This window comes from Crinia signifera, chromosome 8, assembly GCF_055691185.1.
Source record: "Crinia signifera chromosome 8, ASM5569118v1, whole genome shotgun sequence".
Lineage (NCBI taxonomy): Eukaryota > Metazoa > Chordata > Amphibia > Anura > Myobatrachidae > Crinia > Crinia signifera.
Window position 1 is genome coordinate 156,583,929 of NC_139224.1, and position 21,587 is coordinate 156,605,515.

Here is a 21,587-nt window from a genome sequence, read left to right on the forward strand (position 1 = left end):
TTTCGGTGCCCTGTCCCTGGCAGATTCAATGATAAATGGGCCCCTGAGATAGGGACCGCAGAGAGAGAGATCAAGAGAGAGAGAGAGAAGGAAAAAGAGGGGTCAGAGAGAGAGAGAGGGATCACACTCTCCACATGCCCTATTATTCTCTATTACAGAGAGAAGCAAATTGCGTCCCCCGCGACCCCCCCAATTCGCGGGCACCCCTGTGACCCCCCACCACCCTGAAATTTGTGTGTACCCCTCCCCCACCCACGACCCCCCCCCCCCCCCCGAAATTGCGGGTACTCCCTCCCCCACCCGCGAAATTCGCGGGTATTTCAACCCCCCACAGAAGTACTCACCGTTGATGTCTGGGCTGAAACCACTGTGGGAGGAAGATGCTGGCAGGAGGAGAGGACAGAGGAGCCACTGCATACAGTCCTGTCTGCGGAGCTTTCACTCTGGCTTCCAGCAGCTGCCAAGGCTCTTTTTTATGGAGGAACGGTGTTGTCCCAAGTGTTCCTTCATCATTCTGGAGGTTTTCCCCACGTAGAGCATTTTGCAAGGGCACATTAAGATGTAAATAACGAATCTGCTGTTGCAGTCCAGCATATATATGTATTTGTATTCCTTTTGGTCAAAGGGGTTGGTAAAGCTGTTTCCCAGGGTTAGAAAAGGACAATTGACGCATCCCGTGCATCTAAAGACCCCTGGTTTTCTCATAAGCCAGCTGTTGGTTTTGTCAATGGACCGTGTCCTATCTGTGACGACCAGCTTGTCCTTAAGGTTGGGGCCCCTTCTGTACGCAAATTGAGGTGGTGAAGGCAACATAGGTCCCAAGGTCGGGTCGCTGGAAATCAAATGCCAGTGTTCCTGTATCTTTGTTTTATATGCTTCGAGGCTAAGGTATAGGTGCTACAGAAGTTTAGCCTGGCTTCTTTAGGTTCTCCTCTTTTTGGTACTGTGGACAGTAGATCTTCGCGCTTGAGGAGGTTAACCTTCTGGCGTTTACTCATTACCTAAACACCATCCCTGGAACCATCAGGCTGACCCTGAACTTCAGCAGAACTTCAATTATTTTTATAGACGTCATGATCAAGCTCGCAGTGGGGAAACTCAGCACCAGCGTCTATAACAAATCATCTGATAAGAACACGCTACTGCATGCCAGCAGCTTTCACCCAGATCCACTTAAGCGTGGTCTCCCGTTCTCACAATTATTACGGGTACTAAGAATCACCACTGATCCCAATGAATTGGAACAAGCCCTATCAACAATGGCTAAGAAATTCCTTGACAGAGGGTACCAAAAATCTGATGTGGAAGACGCACTGCAGAAGTTTCTCTTCACCACCCGTCCACAGGAGGAACAAGTCGTCTATAAAACGAACATAGATGTAGCAAGCCTGTATACAAACATTCCACACAAGAAGCAAGCCTGTATACAAACATTATAAAACGAACATAGATGTAGCAAGCCTGTATACAAACATTCCACACAAGAAGCAAGCCTGTATACGAACATAGATGTAGCAAGCCTTTATACAAACATTATAAAACGAACATAGATGTAGCAAGCCTGTATACAAACATTCCACACGAGAAGCAAGCCTGTATACAAACATTATAAAACGAACATAGATGTAGCAAGCCTGTATACAAACATTATAAAACAAACATAGATGTAGATGTAGCAAGCCTATCTCGTGTGGAATGTTTGTATACAGGCTTGCTACATCTATGCGCACAAACAGTACCGCTGTGTACTTTAAAGGTGAGCATGACTCCATGTACCAGCCTAATATGTACATGATAAAATTATGGCTTAGGTATCCTGTTCTGACCTGATTGGGATCCACAGTCTCTACCAGCCTTTGGAGCCCATATAAGTTAAGTACTTGACTGAGGTTGCACTGTGAACAGTGCCATATTTAGCCCCTCGTTGACATCAGTTGCTTTAAACACCTTTATAACAAACTGACAGCAACCGTTTAAGTTCCACACATCCCACTATGCACGAGTCAGCTGCCGCTAAGACAGGGCAGCGCTCACACTCTTGTCAGTTCACCACTTGTCTCCATGTCCCACATTCCACATACCCGTGATCTATCTTGCCCCGTGTCTGCGCAGAAGGCTTGTTGCCATAGGAGCAAGCAGTCTGCCGCCCACGTACACACTGCACTAGGCAGCTGATCGCATACAGATAGAGACACAGGGGAATCCCCTGTTGACGTCAGCTCTGATGACGGCGGCCCCGCTATCGCGGCTGTCAGTCACCGCTGAACCCGCTGGTGGAACCAGCTGACGGGGTCAGTGTAGGAGGGACTGGCGCCATCTATCTATCTATCTATCTATCTATCTATCCATCCTAGTCTGCAGCACTACTTAAGGCCCCTATACACTACGCCGACTTGTCCTAAGGACAAGTCGGCCTAATGTCGGCCCCGACTTCCCCTGAGCTCCCCCGGCAGCTCCTGATATGATTTGGCACTTGATGTGCCATTTTTTACATGTGATAAATCGGATCACATGTAAATCCGGGGGGAGCTGTGGGAGAGCAGGGTCTGGGGGAGCTTGCAGGGGGGGGGGGGGCGTCAGGGTCCGTCTGGGGGAGCGGGGACCAGAGACCGGAGAGCAGGGCCCGGTCCGGTCCATGTGTGATGAGAGAGGGTAGTCACCTAGCGGCAGGAAAGGTGGCGGGGAGTGGGGTCCAGTCCAGCTGCGGGAGGGGAGCACGTCCTGCTGAGACTAGGTAGCGGCAGCTGCCGGCAGGGAGCACGGATCGCACGGCGCATAACAGAGTCCGGGTAGCGGCGAGCGGGAGAAAAGGAAACATCCTATTCAAAAGACTGGGCGGGCAGGGCGGACGCTGATTGGTCTTTTGAATAGGATGTTTCCTATTCTCTCGCTCGCCGCTACCCGGACTCTGTTATTATGCGCCGTGCGCTCCGTGTTCCCCGCCTGCAGCTGCCGCTACCTAGTCTCCAGTCCACACACTAGCCCACTACCACTCCTGGAGCTGGACCGGACCCCGCTCCCCGCCACCTATCCTGCCGCTAGGTGACTACCCTCTCTCATCACACATGGACTGGACCCTGCTCTCCGGTCCCCACGCCCACAGACCAGCTCAATGCCGGCTGCACATAAGATTTATCTTATGTGCAGACCGTCCGACATCCAGATCTGATCCGATGCGCACGGGACCGCGCATCGGATCAGATTGGATGTCATACCCTACACGATTTGGGCAATTTCACCCGATGTCTCATCCTGATCCTCCAGAATCAGGTGAAATCGGGCCCAAATTGTGTAGTGTATGGGGGCCTTTAGGGGTAAATAAAAGAACAATAATGCTGTGTACACATGGGGGCGATAGGGGCTATAATCGCTGCGAATATGGTCGCAGGCGACCATATTGCCAGTGATTGGAGTGTGCACCAGCGATAAATCGCCGGGTGCGCGCTCCAGTTTTCTGCTCCTCCTGCGACCAGCTAATTACCTCTGCGGCTCCCCCAGCAGAGGATCCTTTTCATCAGCGACCATCTCAGGTCGCTGATGCAAAGGAGACACTGGGCAATATATTGCTCAGGAATATATTGCTGAGCAATATATCTCCCCCCGTGTGTACGGGGCTTAACACTTGTCTCCTTGTCCCCCCCCCCGCCCCCCAGCAAATTACCTTTGTGATTGTGCACATTGCTGTCTGCAGCCTGAGGAGCACTCATAGAGGCGGATCTGACGGAGCTTTAATTGTAGATAGCTTTGTGGGTGAGAGAATCGGCAGCACCTGCCATTCTGTTTGGCACCTGCCCGCCCATCCTCTGCCACTATTCTTGTGCTTGCTTCCGGCAGGCAGTGTGGCTGCGGGCAGCCTGTACCATCCCCCACCCCAGCCACCACTGAATATTCCGCACTGTGAGTTGGTGTGAGGCACAGCCGCCCTGCCGCACGAACACAGCTGACCCCGGGCCCATGCTCCTAGTCCTTCAGATCCGGCCACCCCGCACCAAATATATATATTTTTTTAAAGTGTGTGTGTGTGTGTGTCTGGACCCGGGCCCCACTGACAGGCCCGGGCCCAGGTAAAATGTACCCGCCCCCTCCCCTCTCGGCGGCCTTGACTGTAGGCTCTGTGCTCTGAAGGCTAGCTTACTTTCGCTGCTCGCAGGGTGATTGACACCCTGCTGGCGTTTGGAGGAGTACACAGGAAAATGCTGGTGTTCCCGGCCGCCAGGAGGTAGTCCACTGATGTCATCAATGGCCTTTGCAGTGCCGAGTGAGTCCTGGCGAGCAGGGGAAATAATTTGATGGTGAATGATGTACCCCCTGTGTGCACAGCTACATACACATTTGCACCCATGCACAGTGGCGAGGAAGTCCTTCTACCTGCTCTCAGGGCCAGATTTAAGTAACAGGCTGATGCCCTACCCCCCTACCTGCTGATGTAGCAGTCACAGTCCCAGGTCTGGAGGCGGCATCCTGTCCTCTCCTCCTCCACAGTGCTGGAGGAGATGTCACTGCTGGATATGGAGCCGTGGACCCCCACGACCGCCCCTCCCGCGATTCGTGACCCTGCCTGCGCATTTCACGGACCTCCATGACCCCCCCCCCCCTCCAGTGTTTCGCAGACCCCCGCAAGAAGGGGGGATGCCATGCTGCCCCCAGCAGATGCCGCCCATAGGCACGTGCCTAGTGGGAAATGCAACCCTGCCTGCTCTGAATCAGGCCCATTGTTCAGGTTTTAAGGATAGTCATGCTTGAGCACAGGTGACATAATTAGTACCTCAGTCAATTTGATTTAACCATCTGGACTCATGCATGGATATCCTTAAAACCTGGACTGTAATAGAGTTTAAAAAACTGCTGTAACTACATTCACTGTCAGGGCAGAACAAAGCGGGAGCTAGGACCCAGGGAGAGTCAGCTCTTCCCAGTGATCATGAACACATGAGATGATTCAGGGGCGGATTGGCCCACTGGGACACCGGGCCATTTCAAACCCTCCTCTTTTGGGCCGTTTTCCATGCTTGATGGGGGAGAACCAGAATGTTTCCCACCATCGATGTCACAGTTTTTGCGGTTTCCCCAAGGTGTCGGGACACGGAGCATAGCACTGCCCCCGACACCCACCCCCCATATTTTGATTGGTCCACAGATCAATCAATCAAAGAAAATGGATGACCATCGATATGTAAAAACATCGATGGTCATCCCATGAATGGTATTACACCATCGATGGCTAGTTGGTCTTTTGCCATCGATGGCAACCATCGATGGCAAAGGCAACGATAGCCATTCCTAGACTATCCTGCCTACTGGCCTGAAGAGCAGTAGCCACGCCCCCTCCACCAGAGCACACTGACTGAATAACACCCGTGACCCAGCACACTGACTGAATAACACACGTGACCCAGCAGAGGCCTTTGGCAGCGGCTGGAAGCCAGAGTGAAAACTCCGCAGACAGGACTGTGTGCAGTGGCTCCTCGGTCCTCTCCTCCTGCCAGCACCTTCCTCCCACAGTGGTTCCAGCCCAGACTTCAACCGTGAGTACTTCTGTGGGGGGTTGAAATACCCGCGAATTTCGCGGGTGGGGGAGGGGTACCCGCGAATTTCGGGGGGTCGTGGGTGGGGGAGGGGTACCCGCGAATTTCGGGGGGTCGTGGGTGGGGGAGGGGTACACACGAATTTCAGGGTGGTGGGGGGACGCAATTTGCTTCTCTCTGTAATAGAGAATAGGGCATGTGGAGAGTGTGATCCCTCTGACCGCACTGCCGCTGTGTGTAGCCCATAGTAGGCTACAATGGGCTATCGCCATCCGAGATGCGTCTGGCGGTGCTGCTGGGGGGATCGCAGCAGGGTTACTTACTATTTTGCCCCAAATATTAGTTGATACATGCTCTAGGGATGGGATATGTGCAATTGCGCTTGTATTGAGCTGCTCCGTGTAATAGGGTAGTTAAATATAGAGATTGGAGCGCTATGAAATGTAACAATGGGTATTTGTGCTTTGCCTGTAAAAAAGGTTTTTTTTTTTATTTGAAAACAAATTGCATAAATGTTTACACTCTTTTTGAGTAATTGTGGTCGGATAGCGGAGTTAGGGTATCGGTGCTCCCGGCTAACCACCAATGTGTTTCAAGATTTAAGGTGTGTACACACGGGTGCGACATGGCTTCCGATGTTGCCGATATAGTGCACATCGGAAGCCATATCGCATACCGATTGTGTACTATTGAGGGCTTGCGAGCCCGATGCGCTGCCTATGCGCGCTCCCGAGTGAGCGCAAATCGGCAGCGACATAGTGAGGGCAGGCAACAAGACTGTTTGATGTGCCGCGGCCCCGGGTGTCGCAGCACGCTGACATCCCGGCACCCAGTGGTGACAGCAGGTACTATACTATGCTCTCCTTCATTTTCCCACACACCGTCGACATGCTGCCGTGCGATGCAAGTCCCGATGCCATCAGATCGCATCGGGACTCGCATCGCACGGCAGCATGTCGACTGTGTACACACCATAAGGGCTGTTTCACACAGTACGGTTCCTGCCGCACGGTGAAATCCCGTACGGCCAGGGAGCCGTGCCGCACTCAGCAGTTGTGAATGGACACTATTGTGTCCATTCACACGGGACGGCCACGGCCCGGCCGCACGGCTGCAGCCGGATCCCCCCACTGGAAGGGACGGCTGCCGGGCTGTGGCCATCCCTGCCATTATAAAATTCTGAGTGCAGCGCGGCTCCCTGACCGTACGGGATTTCACCGTGCGGCAGGAACCGTACTGTGTGAAACAGCCCTAACTCTTTGTCAAGGATGTTTTGGCCACTTACGGGGGGGTTGTATAATTTATACTAGAAAAACTTTATTTAAAAATTGTAAAAACACAGTTTTTTTTCTCGGAAGTGGTCATTATAAAAGGCGGCAAGCACATGTTTTTTGTTAGGTAGTGAAATGAAAGGATATCGAGTTGAGCTGTTGTGTGTGTTATTATGAATCTTTAAAAAATAATCAGAGACATTGGCTTGGAGGCGACTTAGTACGGAACTAAAGAAAACCGAAACCAAATGGATTTATGAATTAAATACGCTTAATCCAGCTGTCTTAAATATCCATATAGAGTTAAACGCCTTATTTCAATAACACGCGCAACAGCTCAACTCGATTTCATTTCACCTCTCTCTCCCACACCCGGCGCTGCTGCTGCTGCGCGGGGCTCTCCTCCTCCGCCCGGAAGAGGATCAGTGCAGGGAGGAGGTCACCGGTCCGGGCAGCACAGCTCTGTGCTGCCCGGACACAGGTGAGGGGGCGATGCGGGGCGGCGGTGGTCCGTGCGGGTCGGGGCGGCGGAAGGTTGCGGTAGAAGCCCATTGGCTTTTATGGGGCATCGCCAGATTTTTCTGGCGATGCCCCCCCGCCGCGGTACAGCATCCCAAAATGCGGTAAAACCCCCGATAACGGGGTTTTTACCGCATTTCTAGCTTAGAGAATCTCCCCCTCTCTCTCTCTCGTCCAAGGAATTAAACTCCTGACCTGACTGCTGTGAGGCAGCGATACTAAGCACTATTGCTGCCCATACATGCGTTTTCCACTACATCTCATTGCAATCTAGTCCAAAAGTAGCCACATTGCAAGGTAAAATAGCACCGTGTGTGGGCACCTTATGTCACCGTGCTGCCCCGTGTCTCTGTATATACACACTGACAGCATTACTGCCTCTCAGCACTGAGGCCATGGGTACACAAACTCCACACCATGGCAATATCTGTGTGGAGTTTGTATATTCTCCCCATGCTTGTGTGGAGTTTCACCGGGTGCTCCCGTTTCCCCCACAACCCAAACATTATACTGTTAAGTTAATTGGCTCCCGCCGTCACTCGCTTGCGCGCCCCCATCAGCAAGGCGGTGGGAAGCGGGGACCCAAAGGGGTGGGAAACTCATCTCTACTTCGGGAAGCGGACGGGCAGCAGACATCCGCTGACGCCAGCTGCCCACACACGTCACGGGGGCATTTACGTGGGAATGCCCATGAAATGCTGGGCGTTCCCATGGGCACGACCCCTCGCCGCCGAACCCCCAGCCCACCCGCACTGCTAGGTGCGAACAGGACAGCCATCTGGCAGTTCGCCATGCCCGCTCGCACCAAGCGTCTGCACATGCGCAGACACTCAACATTGCTCCCCCATGCAAATGCACGGGGGATCGCACAGAACAGAATAAGGGCCACTATGTAGACAAAGTGATTGGACATTGACAGTAAATAGATGAATGTATTTTGCAGGTCCTCCAGGTGCAGCCACCACTGCAGACTCCCTTCTTTGCACACGGCCTACAAGTTCCTGGACAACAGCCGGTGGTAGGTTTTGCCGTTTTGTCTTGTAGTACAGCGACTAACTGTCACATTGAAGAAGGTGGAGTCGGCCTAGAACGCACCTGTCTCTTAATTCAAACTCACGGGTCGATCCTATAAGGGCGCGAGGTGCCATTCGGGTTCTGTTTTGCCATGTATTTAAATGCCGGCAACGGCACTCGATTCAGCCCGATCTCGCACCCTTTGCTAGGCCGAATTCGCTTACAATTGCTCATACCCCTATGGAGGTGCGAGCACTTTTTAAGTGAATTCAGCCTTTAGTATAGTGCGCTTGGTGCCGTGATGATTCTCACTCGCGAATCAACCACAACAAATAGGATCGACCCCTAAGTGGGGTTAAAATCTGGATTCTGAGCTGGCCAGTTCATCCGAGTTATTGCATTTTCTGTATATGAGTCTAGCGTCACCATGGAAACATTAAAGGTGGCATTGTTGTAGAACTGCCACAATGTAGGGAGCACAGAGTTATAGAGAACATCTCTATACTACTTAGATGTAATGTGACCAGGGCTTTTTTGGGCCAGAACGCCGTTCCTGAAGCTCCTTTCCAAAATTACGTCACAGTGCTCCGGGACCTCTGCGGCCTACCCTGCTGTCTGTCTCCTCCACTGGGCGAAGTGACGTGGCTGCTGCTTCCCTTCTGAGGGGATGGGAGGAGAGCGCTTTGTGCAGCTCTCCTACCCCTCACTGTGTCCCTGTGACTGGACCATCAGCCAATAAGAGCTCGCTGGCCAGCTCCTGATTGGCTACTGGCCCACAAGCCAATCAGAGCTCACGGGCCAGCAGCTAATCAGGAGCCGGCCCGGGAACTTTGATTGGCTGACGGCCCAGTCATAGGGACACAGTGATGGGTAGGAGAGAAGCACGATGAGCTCACCTCCGAAGGGAAGTGGCAGCGGAGGAGGAGACATACGGCAGGGGGTCACCGGACTCTCCCGACAGCAGCAGCAACAGCAGTGAGTTGCACTGATGCTGGGAAATTCTGACACATTGGGGGCATATGTGTTTCTGGTACTGTGGGGGCATACCTGGCACCATGGGGGTATATGTGTATCTGGCACTATTGGGGACATATGTATATCTGGCACTATTGCGGTTATATGTGTATCTAGTGCTGCACTATTGGGGGCATATGTGTATCACACCCCCATTTTCATTGGCCACACCCCATGTGACATGGGGCTACACCCATTTTTTGGTCACACACAGTACCACTGAGTATTTTTTTAGACTTGCGCCACTGGCTGGGGGGCATTGTTCATCTGGCACTTCATCCACGACCCCCATAGAGGGACAAAGAATAGGTGCTACCGTGCCCGCAGCGTGGCGAGCGCTCACCATGCTGTCTGAGTATGGGCAGTCAGGATCCCGACTGTCGGAGTCCCATACCACACCCATTTGCAAAGTGATATGTCACTCCAGAACACTCGTGGTCTTGTTGACGCCAGCTCCCTGCAACACAAGACTCCTTACCACTTCACCATCCTCAGTTCAAAGACTGCTTGTCTCATATCCCCACTGGCCCTCCCTATCACTAATTGCTCTTGTATGTTTTACATCACCCAACATTATAAAATAAAATATTTGATTTTTTACATCACTGTTTCAGCCACTACATGTTTACCAGTACTGCCACCTAGTGATAATAGACAGTATCAAACTGATTTTAGCATCACAGTCTAACTTTATTACAACATTCATCATTCAGGTACTCCCTTAAGTGAGCGCAGGGCCAACATTTTTGGTTATAGACTCCATAACACTCGCTGCCATTGGTCCACTATCCCCCCCCCCCCCCCTCCCCACTTCACCCCTGCTCCATTGCTGCCCGCAAGGACCAGCAGATCCTCCTGTTTGCAGTACCGGCACTCCTCCTGCTAGAATATCACTTGCAAAATGGCCACCACCTTAAAGCAGACCGTTATTTAGGATGCAAGAGGAGGTCGCCGCCTCCTCTAGCATCCTTAATAACCGTCTGCTGTGAGGGGGCGGCCATTTTTTATGTGAAATTCTAACAGGAGGCGCTGTGCAATTCCCTGCGGGCAGCAGTGGATTGGGCGGCAGCGGTGAGGAGGAGAGAAGGAGGGAGAGTGCTCCCTGGCAGCAGCGACAGATGTAGCACTCTGGTCCATGGGTTGCAGTTGCGGTTGGCTGAGGTCTTCCAGGGCGAAGTGCATTCCGGCAATGACCGCTCCTTTTACACGTATTAATCACGAAAGCAGAGTGGATTAAGGGACCTTCATAACATCCACAATACATCTCACACACATGCCTCCGATCAACCATCCTACATTAATCCCCTTTTAAACATTTAGCTCATTCCGGAAATCCATTCCATTAGTAGTCGATCTTATCGGAGCCCCGCTACCAGTTTATAAGTTTACGAAAATGTGAAGATAGCTTTCATTTCCCAATATTCTAAATAGATCCATATAATCCACAAATGTTTAATAGACCAAACCATTTTTCTCTTTCGTCCAGTCCGGTGACACAGCTCCACCTTGGGATGTAGGAGGGTCCGCAGGAGCCAAGGCACCTATAGCTGAAACTTTTCCTCTGGCTGCAGGCTCCTCCCCTTCTGCATCCCATCATGCTTCAGTTCGTTTTAGGTGCATACAGGAGTGGGTGCTTGGCTGATCGGCTGCTGTGGCAGCCGGCTTTTTTATTCTGGCTTTTCACTAAGATAGTTAGGTTTTTCTTATTTTATTAACAATAGTGTTAGTGCAGGTTTTTAACGCCAGTGTGTTGCTTCTAATAGATGCAAATCACACTGACAGCGCAGCAGAGGCTGACAGAAGCGCGTCCTGTCAGCGCTCTGTGTGCTGGGGTGTCTGTCTGCACCCGCTGCACAGCGCTTAACCCCAGGGTTTGTCTGGGAGCGCTCCGGATCCGGCTCCTTGCAGAAGGGGAAGGACCTCCCGCGATGGCGGATGCCATATTCGAAGGGATTACAGCCTGAAATCCCTCCGGGGAAGTGAAGGCTGTCACAGGTGTCTGGTGGTGCCGGACAACTCCAAGTGATCCCGGCAGAGGGGAGGCACAAGGAGGTGAGGAGTCTTGATTGTGGGAGCGGCTAATGGGGGGAAAAGGGCGCCCATTCAGGCTTCCTACCCCGCTGAAGCAGGGACTTGGTCCCTTCCCACTTGTGTGCGGGCGCCATTTTCTCTCTCTGCAGTGTAAGCTGAAGCTGGCTGAACTTGTTGCTGCGCACAAGTTTGGAGTCTCCTGGAAGCGCTACCCCCGCTGACGCTGAGAAGTACAGAACAGCAAGCAGACAGCTAAGTACAACAGTATATTCTGTCTTGTACATTGCCTGACATTTTGCTCTGTGGGTTAATCATGACTGACACAGGTGATGATGCTGCTGCTGTAGAGGGGGGGGGGGGGGGCGGAGGACATGTCTTTAAACTGCAGTTTTTGTGGGGTTAAATATTCATGTGAACAGATGAACCAAGGGGAACCTTGCCCTGCTTGTAAGTCTGTGCCTGGCAATACACATGCCCAGGGGTCTGAGCAAGAGCCAGCGTGGGCTGCATCATTGGGGAGGTCTATGAATGCCCTTGTTGAGGCACAAAATAGACAGAGGGACAATTTAATCAGGTCTCCTGGCCCCAGTTTTTCCTCCCGAAATTCTATGGGGTCCATTTCTCCCGCGCAAGGGGACCCCATATTATTGCAGGTCATTCAGGAAACTGCGCAGGGGGGTGCATAAAATGAATGCACTCATGGAAAAGTTTGCAAAAAAAACCCTGATAGTCCTTCCCAACCTTTTTTTCTCTCCCGTACCCCTTGATTAGGCTTTTCATTGATAAGTACCCCCTCTCATTTTGAAATATGGACAGTACTTAGTGATATGCGGATCCTTATGCATGTCCTTATATTAAGGAGGAGCGGAGGAGTAGTATACAGCAAGGAATCATGCCCTTCTGTGTCTAGACACTGGTTGTGTATTATCTCCAGGATTCCCACTAACACCAGTAGGATTAATGCCGCTGCTTCCTCTACCTTTTGTCAGTGCTGAGCAGTTAACTGCTGATGTCTGAGGGCAGCATGGGAAGCTCCCAGTGGATTGCTGGTCAGGCATATGACACAACATGGTTTGTCTCCATGGCAATGGGTCTTCAGCCATCAAAAGACCTTTTCATTGTCCGCCATTACCAATATTATTTTCAAGTACCCCCAGCTGGTCTGCAGAGTACCCCCAGGGGTACTAGTACCCCAGGTTGGGAACCACTGCTCTAGACGGCCTTCAGTTGCACCTCCTCTGCTAGTGTGATGATTTGTCTGGTGACCATAGGGAAGAGGCTGAGGCATCAGTCCCGGGCATTGAGGATCTTATCCTGGTTGTTAGACAGGCTTTGGACTTGTCAGAGGAAGATAGGATTCAGGCTCAGTGCATTTTTAAGAGAATGCACAGAGAAGCTTTTACTTTCCCTTCATACCCTGGTATGGTCGCATTGTTAGTGGAGGCTTGGAAAGTACCTGACAAAAAGGTGTCTATGTCCAAGAGATATGCAAATATGTATCCCATGCCCGAAGAGCATGTAAATATGTGTGAGCGAGTCCCGTTGGTGGATGCACCGGTGGCTAGACTGTCCAAGGCCACAGCATTACCAGTCCAAGGTAGTGCAGCCTTTAAAGATCCGGTGGATAAGAAAGTGGAAGGATGCCTAAAAGCTGTTTTTGAGGGAGTGGGATTTACACTCCGCCCCATTATTGCCTCAGCTTGGGTAGCGAAGGCTATGATTAAGTGGGCTGAGGCTTTGGCTGATCAGCTGCGGCCTGTTTCTGAGGCATTTTTCCTGGCAGAGAAACTCAGGTGTGCTGCAGAGTACATCACTGAGGCTGGGGAGGAAGGTGCCAAGATGGCATCCAAGGTTTCCGCCACTTCTGTGTCAGCAAGGCGAGCCCTTTAGCTGAAGTCCTGGGATGCTGACAGTGAATCTAAGAAAGCTCTGGAAACTCTAGAGTTTAAAGGGGAATTGCTTTTTGGCACTGAACTGGAAGCCATTATTAAACAGGCCACGGGGGGTAAAAGTACCTTCTTGCCTACCACCGTTAAGGCCTCAGGTTCTAAGTTTGGAGCATTTAAACCTACTTTTCGCTCCTCCTTTTTGTGGCGGTGCTTCCAACAGAGGACAGGCGGGAAGAGGTAGATTCCCGGCAGGTAAAGGTAGGGCTGCCAAATCCAGATTTGGGGCCTTCAGTAAGAAGCAAGGATCAAAAGGAGAGGATAAATCCTCCGCATGACTGGGTACAGGCTCACCGTTCTGGTCTCAGTGTGGGGGGTCACCTCCTGCAGTATCGGGACAAGTGGAACCTTCCAACAACCGACCATTGGGTTCTGTCCATTGTCTCAACAGGTTATTGGATAAATCTCAGGGGGAATCATCCAAAGAGATTTCTGCCAACCCCTTTACCACGAGACGCCAGGGCACGCACGGTTCTTTTGGAAGCGGCCTCGGCTCTCAGGGAGAAAGACGTTATGGCCCCGGTCCCTCAGGAGGAACACAAGAAGGGTTTTTATTCGATACTCTTCTTGGTACCCAAACCAGATGGGTCAGTCAGACCCATTTTAAATCTGAAATCTCTAAATCAACACCTATGGGTGGATCATTTCTGAATGGAGTCTCTCCGCTCAGTGCTTGTCAGCATAGAGCCTGGGGAATTTTTAGCATCCGTGGACATCCAGGATATAGCTACATATACCAATATGCAAGGAACATCAGTCTCTTCTTGGCTTCGCGATAGGAGAGACTCATTTACAGTTCCAGGCCCTACCCTTTGGTCTGGCCACAGCGCCAAGGGTATTCACACAGGTGATGGCAGCAATGGCTGCATCACTGAGACTCAGGGGGATTGTGATCATCCCATACTTAGACAACCTGCTATTCAAAGCAGAGCCAGAGTACAAGTTGGTGGAAAACCTGTCCATAGCAACACAGTTCTTGCAGGACATGGGATGGGTTATAAACATGTCCAAATCCCATTTAATTCCATCTCAGAGATTACTTTTTCTGGGGGTAATACTGGACACCCATTTACACAGGGTTTTCCTACCAGAATCCAAAGCAAAGAACATCCGTCAGTTAATCCTACTGTTACTGCAGGCTCACAGGCCTACAGTTTGGCAGGGAGTGAAACTCCTGGGCAAGATGGTAGCGACTTTCGAGACGCTTCAATTTGCCAGGTAGCATTCCAGAATTTTTCAATGGAACATTCTATCTTGCTGGTCAGGAAATGCAAAGACCTTGAAACAGGAAAGTTTGCTTCTCTCTCAGGAAACAAAGGAGTCCTTACTTTGGTGGACGGACATAGAGACGTTGCAGCTGGGGCGGTCGCTTCGCTCTTGGGACAGGGTGGTGATAACGACCGACGCCAGTCTCAGGGGTTGGGGGGGAATTGCCCTTCACCATCGGTTGCAGGGTCTTTGGTCCAAGCAGGAATCCAGACTTCCAATAAATATATTTGAGCTTTGTGCAGTTTGGAAGACTCTTCAGCAGGCCGAGGATGGTTTGAAAGGCCTTCCAATCTGAGTACAGTCGCACAATGCCACGGCAGTGGCTTACCTGAATCATCAGGGCGGGACTCGCAGCAAGATGGCAATGCAGGAAGTCTCACGGATCCTTACCTGGGCAGAAAACAACACTCCGGTTCTGTCTGCTGTCTTCATTCCGGGGATCCGGAATGTAGAGGCGGATTTCTTCAGCAGGGAGGATCTGCTGTAGGGGGAATGGCGCTTGCATCCGGAGGTATTCCAGGAAATTGTGAGTCACTGGGGGCTCCCAGAGGTGGACCTAATGGCATCCAGGAACAACTGTCAGGTTCCGAAGTTCTGTTCCAGGACCAGGGACCCAACCGCCTGGCAGTTTCACCTGGTATATATCTTCCCTCCGTTTCCAATGATACAGAGGGTGTTGAAACGAGTGAGGTCTCAGCAGGTGCAAGCTATTCTGATAGCACCAAAATGGCCCAAGAGGTCGTGGTACTCGGACATTCTGAGGTTATCAGTGGAGTCTTGGCCTCTTGCTCTTCGTCAGGACCTGCTGAGACAAGGGTCGTTTCTTCACCAGGACCTTGCTTGGCTCAGTTTGACGGCCTGGCTTATGAGACCACCTTATTGAAAAAGAAGGGTCTCTCTGATGCGGTGATTCAGACTATGCTTAGGGCTCGTAAGCCAGTCTCAGCTGCAAATTATCACCGAGTATGGAAGATTTACATCAGGTGGTGTAAGCGTCACACCTCCAGATTCAAGGTATCCAGATTATTGGAGTTCCTACAGTATGGTTTCTCATCGGACTGGGTTTACAGTCTCTGAAAGTACAGCTTCCTGCTTTATCCATCTTTTTCCAGAAAAGGATAGCTTTTCTGCCTGAGGTTCAGCCGTGGGACTTATCTTTGGTTCTGTCTGTACTTCAGAGTCCTCCTTTTGAACCATTAATGTCAGCTGACCTTAAATATGTGTCTTGGAAACTTACGTTTTTGTTATCCATTGCTTTCGGAGTTAGGAGCGTTGTCCTGTAAATCTCCGCATTTAATTTTTCATGAGGATAGGGCTGTGCTTCGAACAGTACCTACGTTTTTGCCGAAAGTAGTGTCCTCCTTTCATCTGAACCAGGAGATTGTGCTCCCGGTATTTTCCCCTTCTGAAGGGGCCAAAAATAGGGCCAAATTAAGAAAGTTGGCCGTAGTTCGCAACTTGCGAATTTACGTGGACAGGATAAAGGATATCCGAAAAACAGATCTGTTGTTGGTTCCCTATGATGTGCATAAGAGAGGTTAGTCTGCTTCTAAGGAAGGGGGGGGGTTTGGGGTAATCGCACAAGACTGAAATATGGAGAGGACCCCTGTGTAACAATTTTGGGTACGTACTGTAGGGGTGTGCTACCACAGGACATGGCTTATGGACATGTAAAGAAAGAGAAGAATGTCCTTTTTGTTAGGTGCACCTCAAAGAATAAGACTCTAAAATATAACTTTTAATTGTTCATTTATAAAAGGCTGCGAACATTTTAAAACCATATAACAGAGGTGGGTACACACACATAAAAAATGGGGTGGCAGGCAGGTGTTTGCTGACAATACTCTTTAATAATACTGTGTGGGGTGACAGTACAGTGTGCGGGGCTACCACAGTATGTCCAATAGATCACTATTTCATGCAGAAGCAAGTATAACTCCGCTGACAGAGTCTAGGTTGGTGCCCTCTGACAGGTAACTCGTTCTAACTTTTATGTAAAATAACACGATGTGCTTAGGTGGTGTAAACCTGCTGAGAATGCTGTGTTTATTCTGATCACAAGCAATGCATCAGCTGTATCGCTACTGGCTCGCACGGTGTGTCTACTCCGTATCAATATCAGAGAGATCTCGGCACCGGTGAGTCAGTGTGTGGTCAGCAGGTAGTACAACTGGTGGTGTCTCTGGGGTTAATCATTCGCCCTATATATGCTGCAGGGGCATATAAACCTCCAAGAGATTTCCTCACTATATAAGATGATAGAGACCCAGTATGGGGTGTCTCTGCTATCAGCACATCAGTGGGTAGAAGCCCTAATAAGGGCTATAGAGTCTCCACACTGCTCAGACATAAATCAAAATGCATTGTATGAAAAATAATAAATCAGCAAAACAGGACTGCCTGCGCACCGCTAGCCGGCACGCGCTTCGCAGTTAAGCTCCCTCAGGGCCTATTTTACATAAAAGGTAGAACGAGTTACCTGTAAGAGGGCACCAACCTAGACTCTGTCAGCGGAGTTATACTTGCTTCCGCATGAAACAGTGATCTATTGGACATACTGTGGTAGCCCCGCACACTGTACTGTCACCCCACACAGTATTATTAAAGAGTATTGTCAGCAAACACCTGCCTGCCACCCCATTTTTTATGTGTGTGTACCCACCCCTGTTTGTTATATGGTTTTAAAATGTTTGCAGCCTTTTATAAATGAACAATTAAAAGTTATATTTTAGAGTCTTATTCTTTGAGGTGCACCTAACAAAAGGACATTCTTCTCTTTCTTTACTAGTCTGCTTCTAAGCAGACCATTGCAAGGTGGCTTAGGTCAGTGATTGCCTTTGCTTATACCAAGGTGGGTAGACCGGTTCCTTCTCGGATTAATGCACATAATACCAGGTCAGTAGCTTCCTCTTGGGCTGTGCGTCATGGGGCTACAGCGGAGCAGTTGTGCAGGGCTGCCACTTGGTCCTCTGTTCACACCTTTACCAAATTTTACAGGTTTCATGAGTATGCGTCGGAGGACGCTTCATTTGGACGGGCAGTAATGAGAACTGGCGGTCTGAGCGTAGCCTCCCATAATATCGGCTCGTGAACGTCCCAAGGTGGAGCTGTGTCACCGGCCTGGACGAAAGAGAAAAGGGGATTTTTGTAAGAACTTACCGTTTAAACCCCTTTCTCTGAGTCCAGTCCGGTGACACAGCGATCCCTCCCCTACGCTCAGTAAGTCATGCCGTGCATGTGTGTCATGTTATGGTAAGATGATTGTGCATATAAGATGTCGGGCATTGTACTGAGTTGTGCTTTTTAAGATGAACTGAAGCATGATGGGATGCAGAAGGGGAGGAGCCTGCAGCCAGAGGAAAATTTTCAGCTATAGGTGCCTTGGCTCCTGCGGACCCTCCTACATCCCAAGGTGGAGCTGTGTCACCGGACTGGACTTAGGGGTTTGAATGGTAAGTTCTTACAAAAAAAACCCTTTTAGTTATTAAAAATAATTATTGAAGAATCGTAACAAATGAATTTACTGTAATTTGATTAAGTAGCTTTTGCCTAATCCCCGTTCAGTAGAATCTCCTATATGTTGTCCCTTTCTGGGTTAGCTGTGCCTGTAGGTATTACCTGATATGGAAGTTTTACCCCACCCAGGTGGAGATATATCAAGCTTTGGAGAGAGGGAATGTGGAAATGTTGTGCAAATCCACCAATCCGCTTCTGTCAATTCTACTAAAGTCTATGAAATGGCTGAAGCTGATTGGTTATTTTGGGAAACTTCTCCACTTCATCTCTTTACAATGCTTGGTACATCTCCCTTCCTGAGTTGAGAATTTGGGGGGAATTCAGTCTTGCACTTTATGACTGCAAGATCTCACTCAAAAGTGTTCACGATCCCATAGGGTAGAGAGCAGTTTTGGGTGAACAGGAGGGCTAAATGGGATGGCAATTGGCTTTCCCCTATGAGACCTCTAATTTCTGAGTGTCTGAAACTCACTTTCATTTCTCTCTTCTGCTACCAGCGATGGCGTCTGCTGATCTGAGACAGGAGCTGAACTGTTCCATCTGCCTGAACATTTATACAGATCCTGTCACCCTGAGATGTGGACACAGCTTCTGCCGGGCCTGTGTTGATCGTCTGCTGGATACCCAGGAGGGGACTACAGTATTTACCTGTCCAGAATGCAGAGCAGAGTATCTGGATCGTCCTGCACTAGAGATAAACAGAAAGCTCTGCAATATTGCAGAATGTGTACGCTCTATTCCAGAGGAGGGAACTGGGATGTTCTGCACTTATTGTGTCCACTCTCAAGTACCTGTTCTTAAAATCTGTCTGAAATGTGAAGCTTCTCTCTGTGATATACATTGGAGGACACACAACAAGTCAGCAGAACATGTCTTGGTTGATCCCACCACTTCCTTGGAGAAGAGAACATGTTCCCTGCATAAAGAGATCTTGAAGTATTTCTGCACTGAGGACAATGTCTGTATCTGTGTGTCCTGCAGTTTGGCCGGAGAGCATCGGGGACACGTGGTGGAGATGCTGGGTGAGGCCTTTAAGAAGAAGAAGGAGAAACTGAGAAATGTTCTGCAGAAATTGACCACCAAGAGAAAGGGGACTGAGAAAAGTATCCAGAGTCTGCAGAAACGCAGGAGAAATAATCCTAAAAAAGCAGCTGGTTTAACAGAGACAGTCACTGCCCTGTTTAGAGACCTCAAGAGACAGCTGGATGACCTAGAGAAGAGAGTGCTGAATGAGATCTCTAGGCAGGAAGAGAGTGTTTCACTCTCAGTCTCCGATCTGATTCAGCAGCTGGAAATGAAGAAGGATGAGATTGCCAGGAAGATGTGTCAGATTAAGGAGCTGGGTAACATGTCTGATCCAATGACTGTCTTACAGGAACCAGACACATGTGACTTGTCTGATACAGAGGAGCCATGTTGTATGACTGATCCAATGACTATTGGCCAAAAACAGGTGGAGGAAGAGGGGGGCACTAAGAAGGAGGAGGGAGATACTGAGAAGAATGAAGAGGCGGTCATTGAGAAGTTGAATAGAGAGGAAAGTGGAAGACCTAATGAGCATGCCAATAAAGTAGGGGACCTGGATGTGGGTCTTATATCAATGAAATTACTAATATTATCTGATATAATAACAGGAATAAATGTATGTTTCTATGTGCAGGCTTCAGAAGACCTATCACTGGATGCAAACACAGCGGGTAATAATATAGTTACCTCAGAAGACATGAAAACTGTATTCACGTCTTCAATAGAACAGAATCAGCCAGAGACACCAGAGAGATTCTGGGATTATCCTCAGGTGTTAAGCACCAGGGGGTTCTCCTCAGGGCGACATTATTGGGATGTGGACGTCGGTAACGCAGACACCTGGCGTGTGGGGATGTGTTATCCCAGTGCAGACAGGAGAGGGGAGCAGTCAAAAATTGGATGGAATAACAAGTCTTGGTGCTTGGATAGGACTTCTGATAAGGCGCATTCAGTGATACATGACGGTGAGACGATCCCGTTACCTGTCAGTGATTCCTATGAGAGAGTGAGGATTTATTTGGATTATGAGGCAGGACAGATGTCCTTTTTTTCTATGACCTTTTATTCTGTGAGTGACATGATCAGACACTTACACACCTACACTGCCACCTTCACTGAGCCCCTTCATGCTGTATTAGGTGTATGGGAAAGGGATTCTGTACAGAAATATGAGAGGAGACTGGAGCTGGTGGGAGGGGAATCTGATTGGTCCCATTACATAATATGATGCAGTGGATACAGAAGTATATGTATATACAGACAGTGAGTCTGGTGCAGGGAATTGGTGTATAATTGTGTGGGCACTGCAAGTTGTGTATTCAGTGTTACAGTAGTTGTGTGTCGTGTCCAATGTTATCTGTTCTATTACTGACAGGGCAAATATGTATCAGTCATACAGTCATGTGTATCAAACAGCATAATATTTCTATGTAACTCTATAGTTATGAGTATTCTTCAGTTAATAAATGAGTGTTCTTCAGTTATTTATTAGTGATGTAACTAATAAAGGTTCTGAAATGTTTTTGGTAACTTGCATTATTGGACTGGAGATTATAGGCTGTATTGGATGGGACTTTACCATCCTTGCTGCCATGTGCCTGCATTATCGGGGGCGGCACTGCAGGTGGGGAAGGTGTGTTGTGCAGAACGATAAAGCTGTCTAACATTTGTGGGCTGCATGCAAAACCAGCCAGTATTTACCCTGCACAGAACAAATATAAATGTTCTTGCTCCCCCTGCAGGGCAACATGGTTTCTTCCAGACACAAAGTTACTTTATGTTTTTGCTTTCTGTACACCCCTTTCACATCGCACCTCGGACCCTGGTAATTACTGGATTGATGACGTGACGACTCGGGTCGAGGTGTGGCGCTAGAGCTTACTACCCAGGTCGTACTTTTTATAATGGGCGGATCTGGGTTTAACGTGAAAGCATCGGCCCGGGTTGGTTCTGGGATGGACCCGACATCAAGATCCCAGGTCCGACCCGGCATTGCCATGTGAAAGGGGTATCACAAACCTGAATCAGGCCCTTACTGTTATATGGTGGCTGGAGAGATGCAGGGGAAGCAGTATACACACAGGAGATATAGGCCCTTATTCTGATCGGAGCCGAATATGCGGCCAGGACCGTGCGTCCTAAACCCCGCCTTTCGTACGGATCGCTCACTCCGTCCGAATGCGGTAATCCGCTGACCGCACGGAGCACGTGTGTATTTCTTACGGATACACCTCCTCCATCTCTTGGAACCTCCCCCATCATTCGATGGTCGTAGACCATCAAATGCAGGACCGAGTGGCCAGGCAGCTCCCGCAACCTCAGACCACACGGGCATTTCTCCGTGCTAAAGAAGGGATCTGGGCGGGCAGCTGACATCCTGTAATGTCATATGTCCGCCCCCTACACGTGCGTCATGGCTGCATTACCATACGGACGCCCAGCGTTTTCATGGGAAC

The 21,587-nt window shown here is 49.8% G+C and overlaps 1 protein-coding gene across 1 annotated transcript; it reads left to right on the top strand.

Annotated features, from left to right (window-relative positions):
• Positions 1-5,388: 5,388 nt before the first annotated feature.
• LOC146027162 (E3 ubiquitin-protein ligase TRIM39-like) lies at positions 5,389-20,468 on the top strand. The gene is made up of 3 exons (XM_083158119.1): positions 5,389-5,525; positions 8,259-8,333; positions 18,603-20,468. The coding sequence occupies exon 3, from the start codon at positions 18,605-18,607 to the stop codon at positions 20,357-20,359; it is 1,755 nt and encodes a 584-aa protein (XP_083014245.1). The 5' UTR covers positions 5,389-5,525; positions 8,259-8,333; positions 18,603-18,604; the 3' UTR covers positions 20,360-20,468.
• The last annotated feature ends 1,119 nt before the right edge of the window (positions 20,469-21,587 follow it).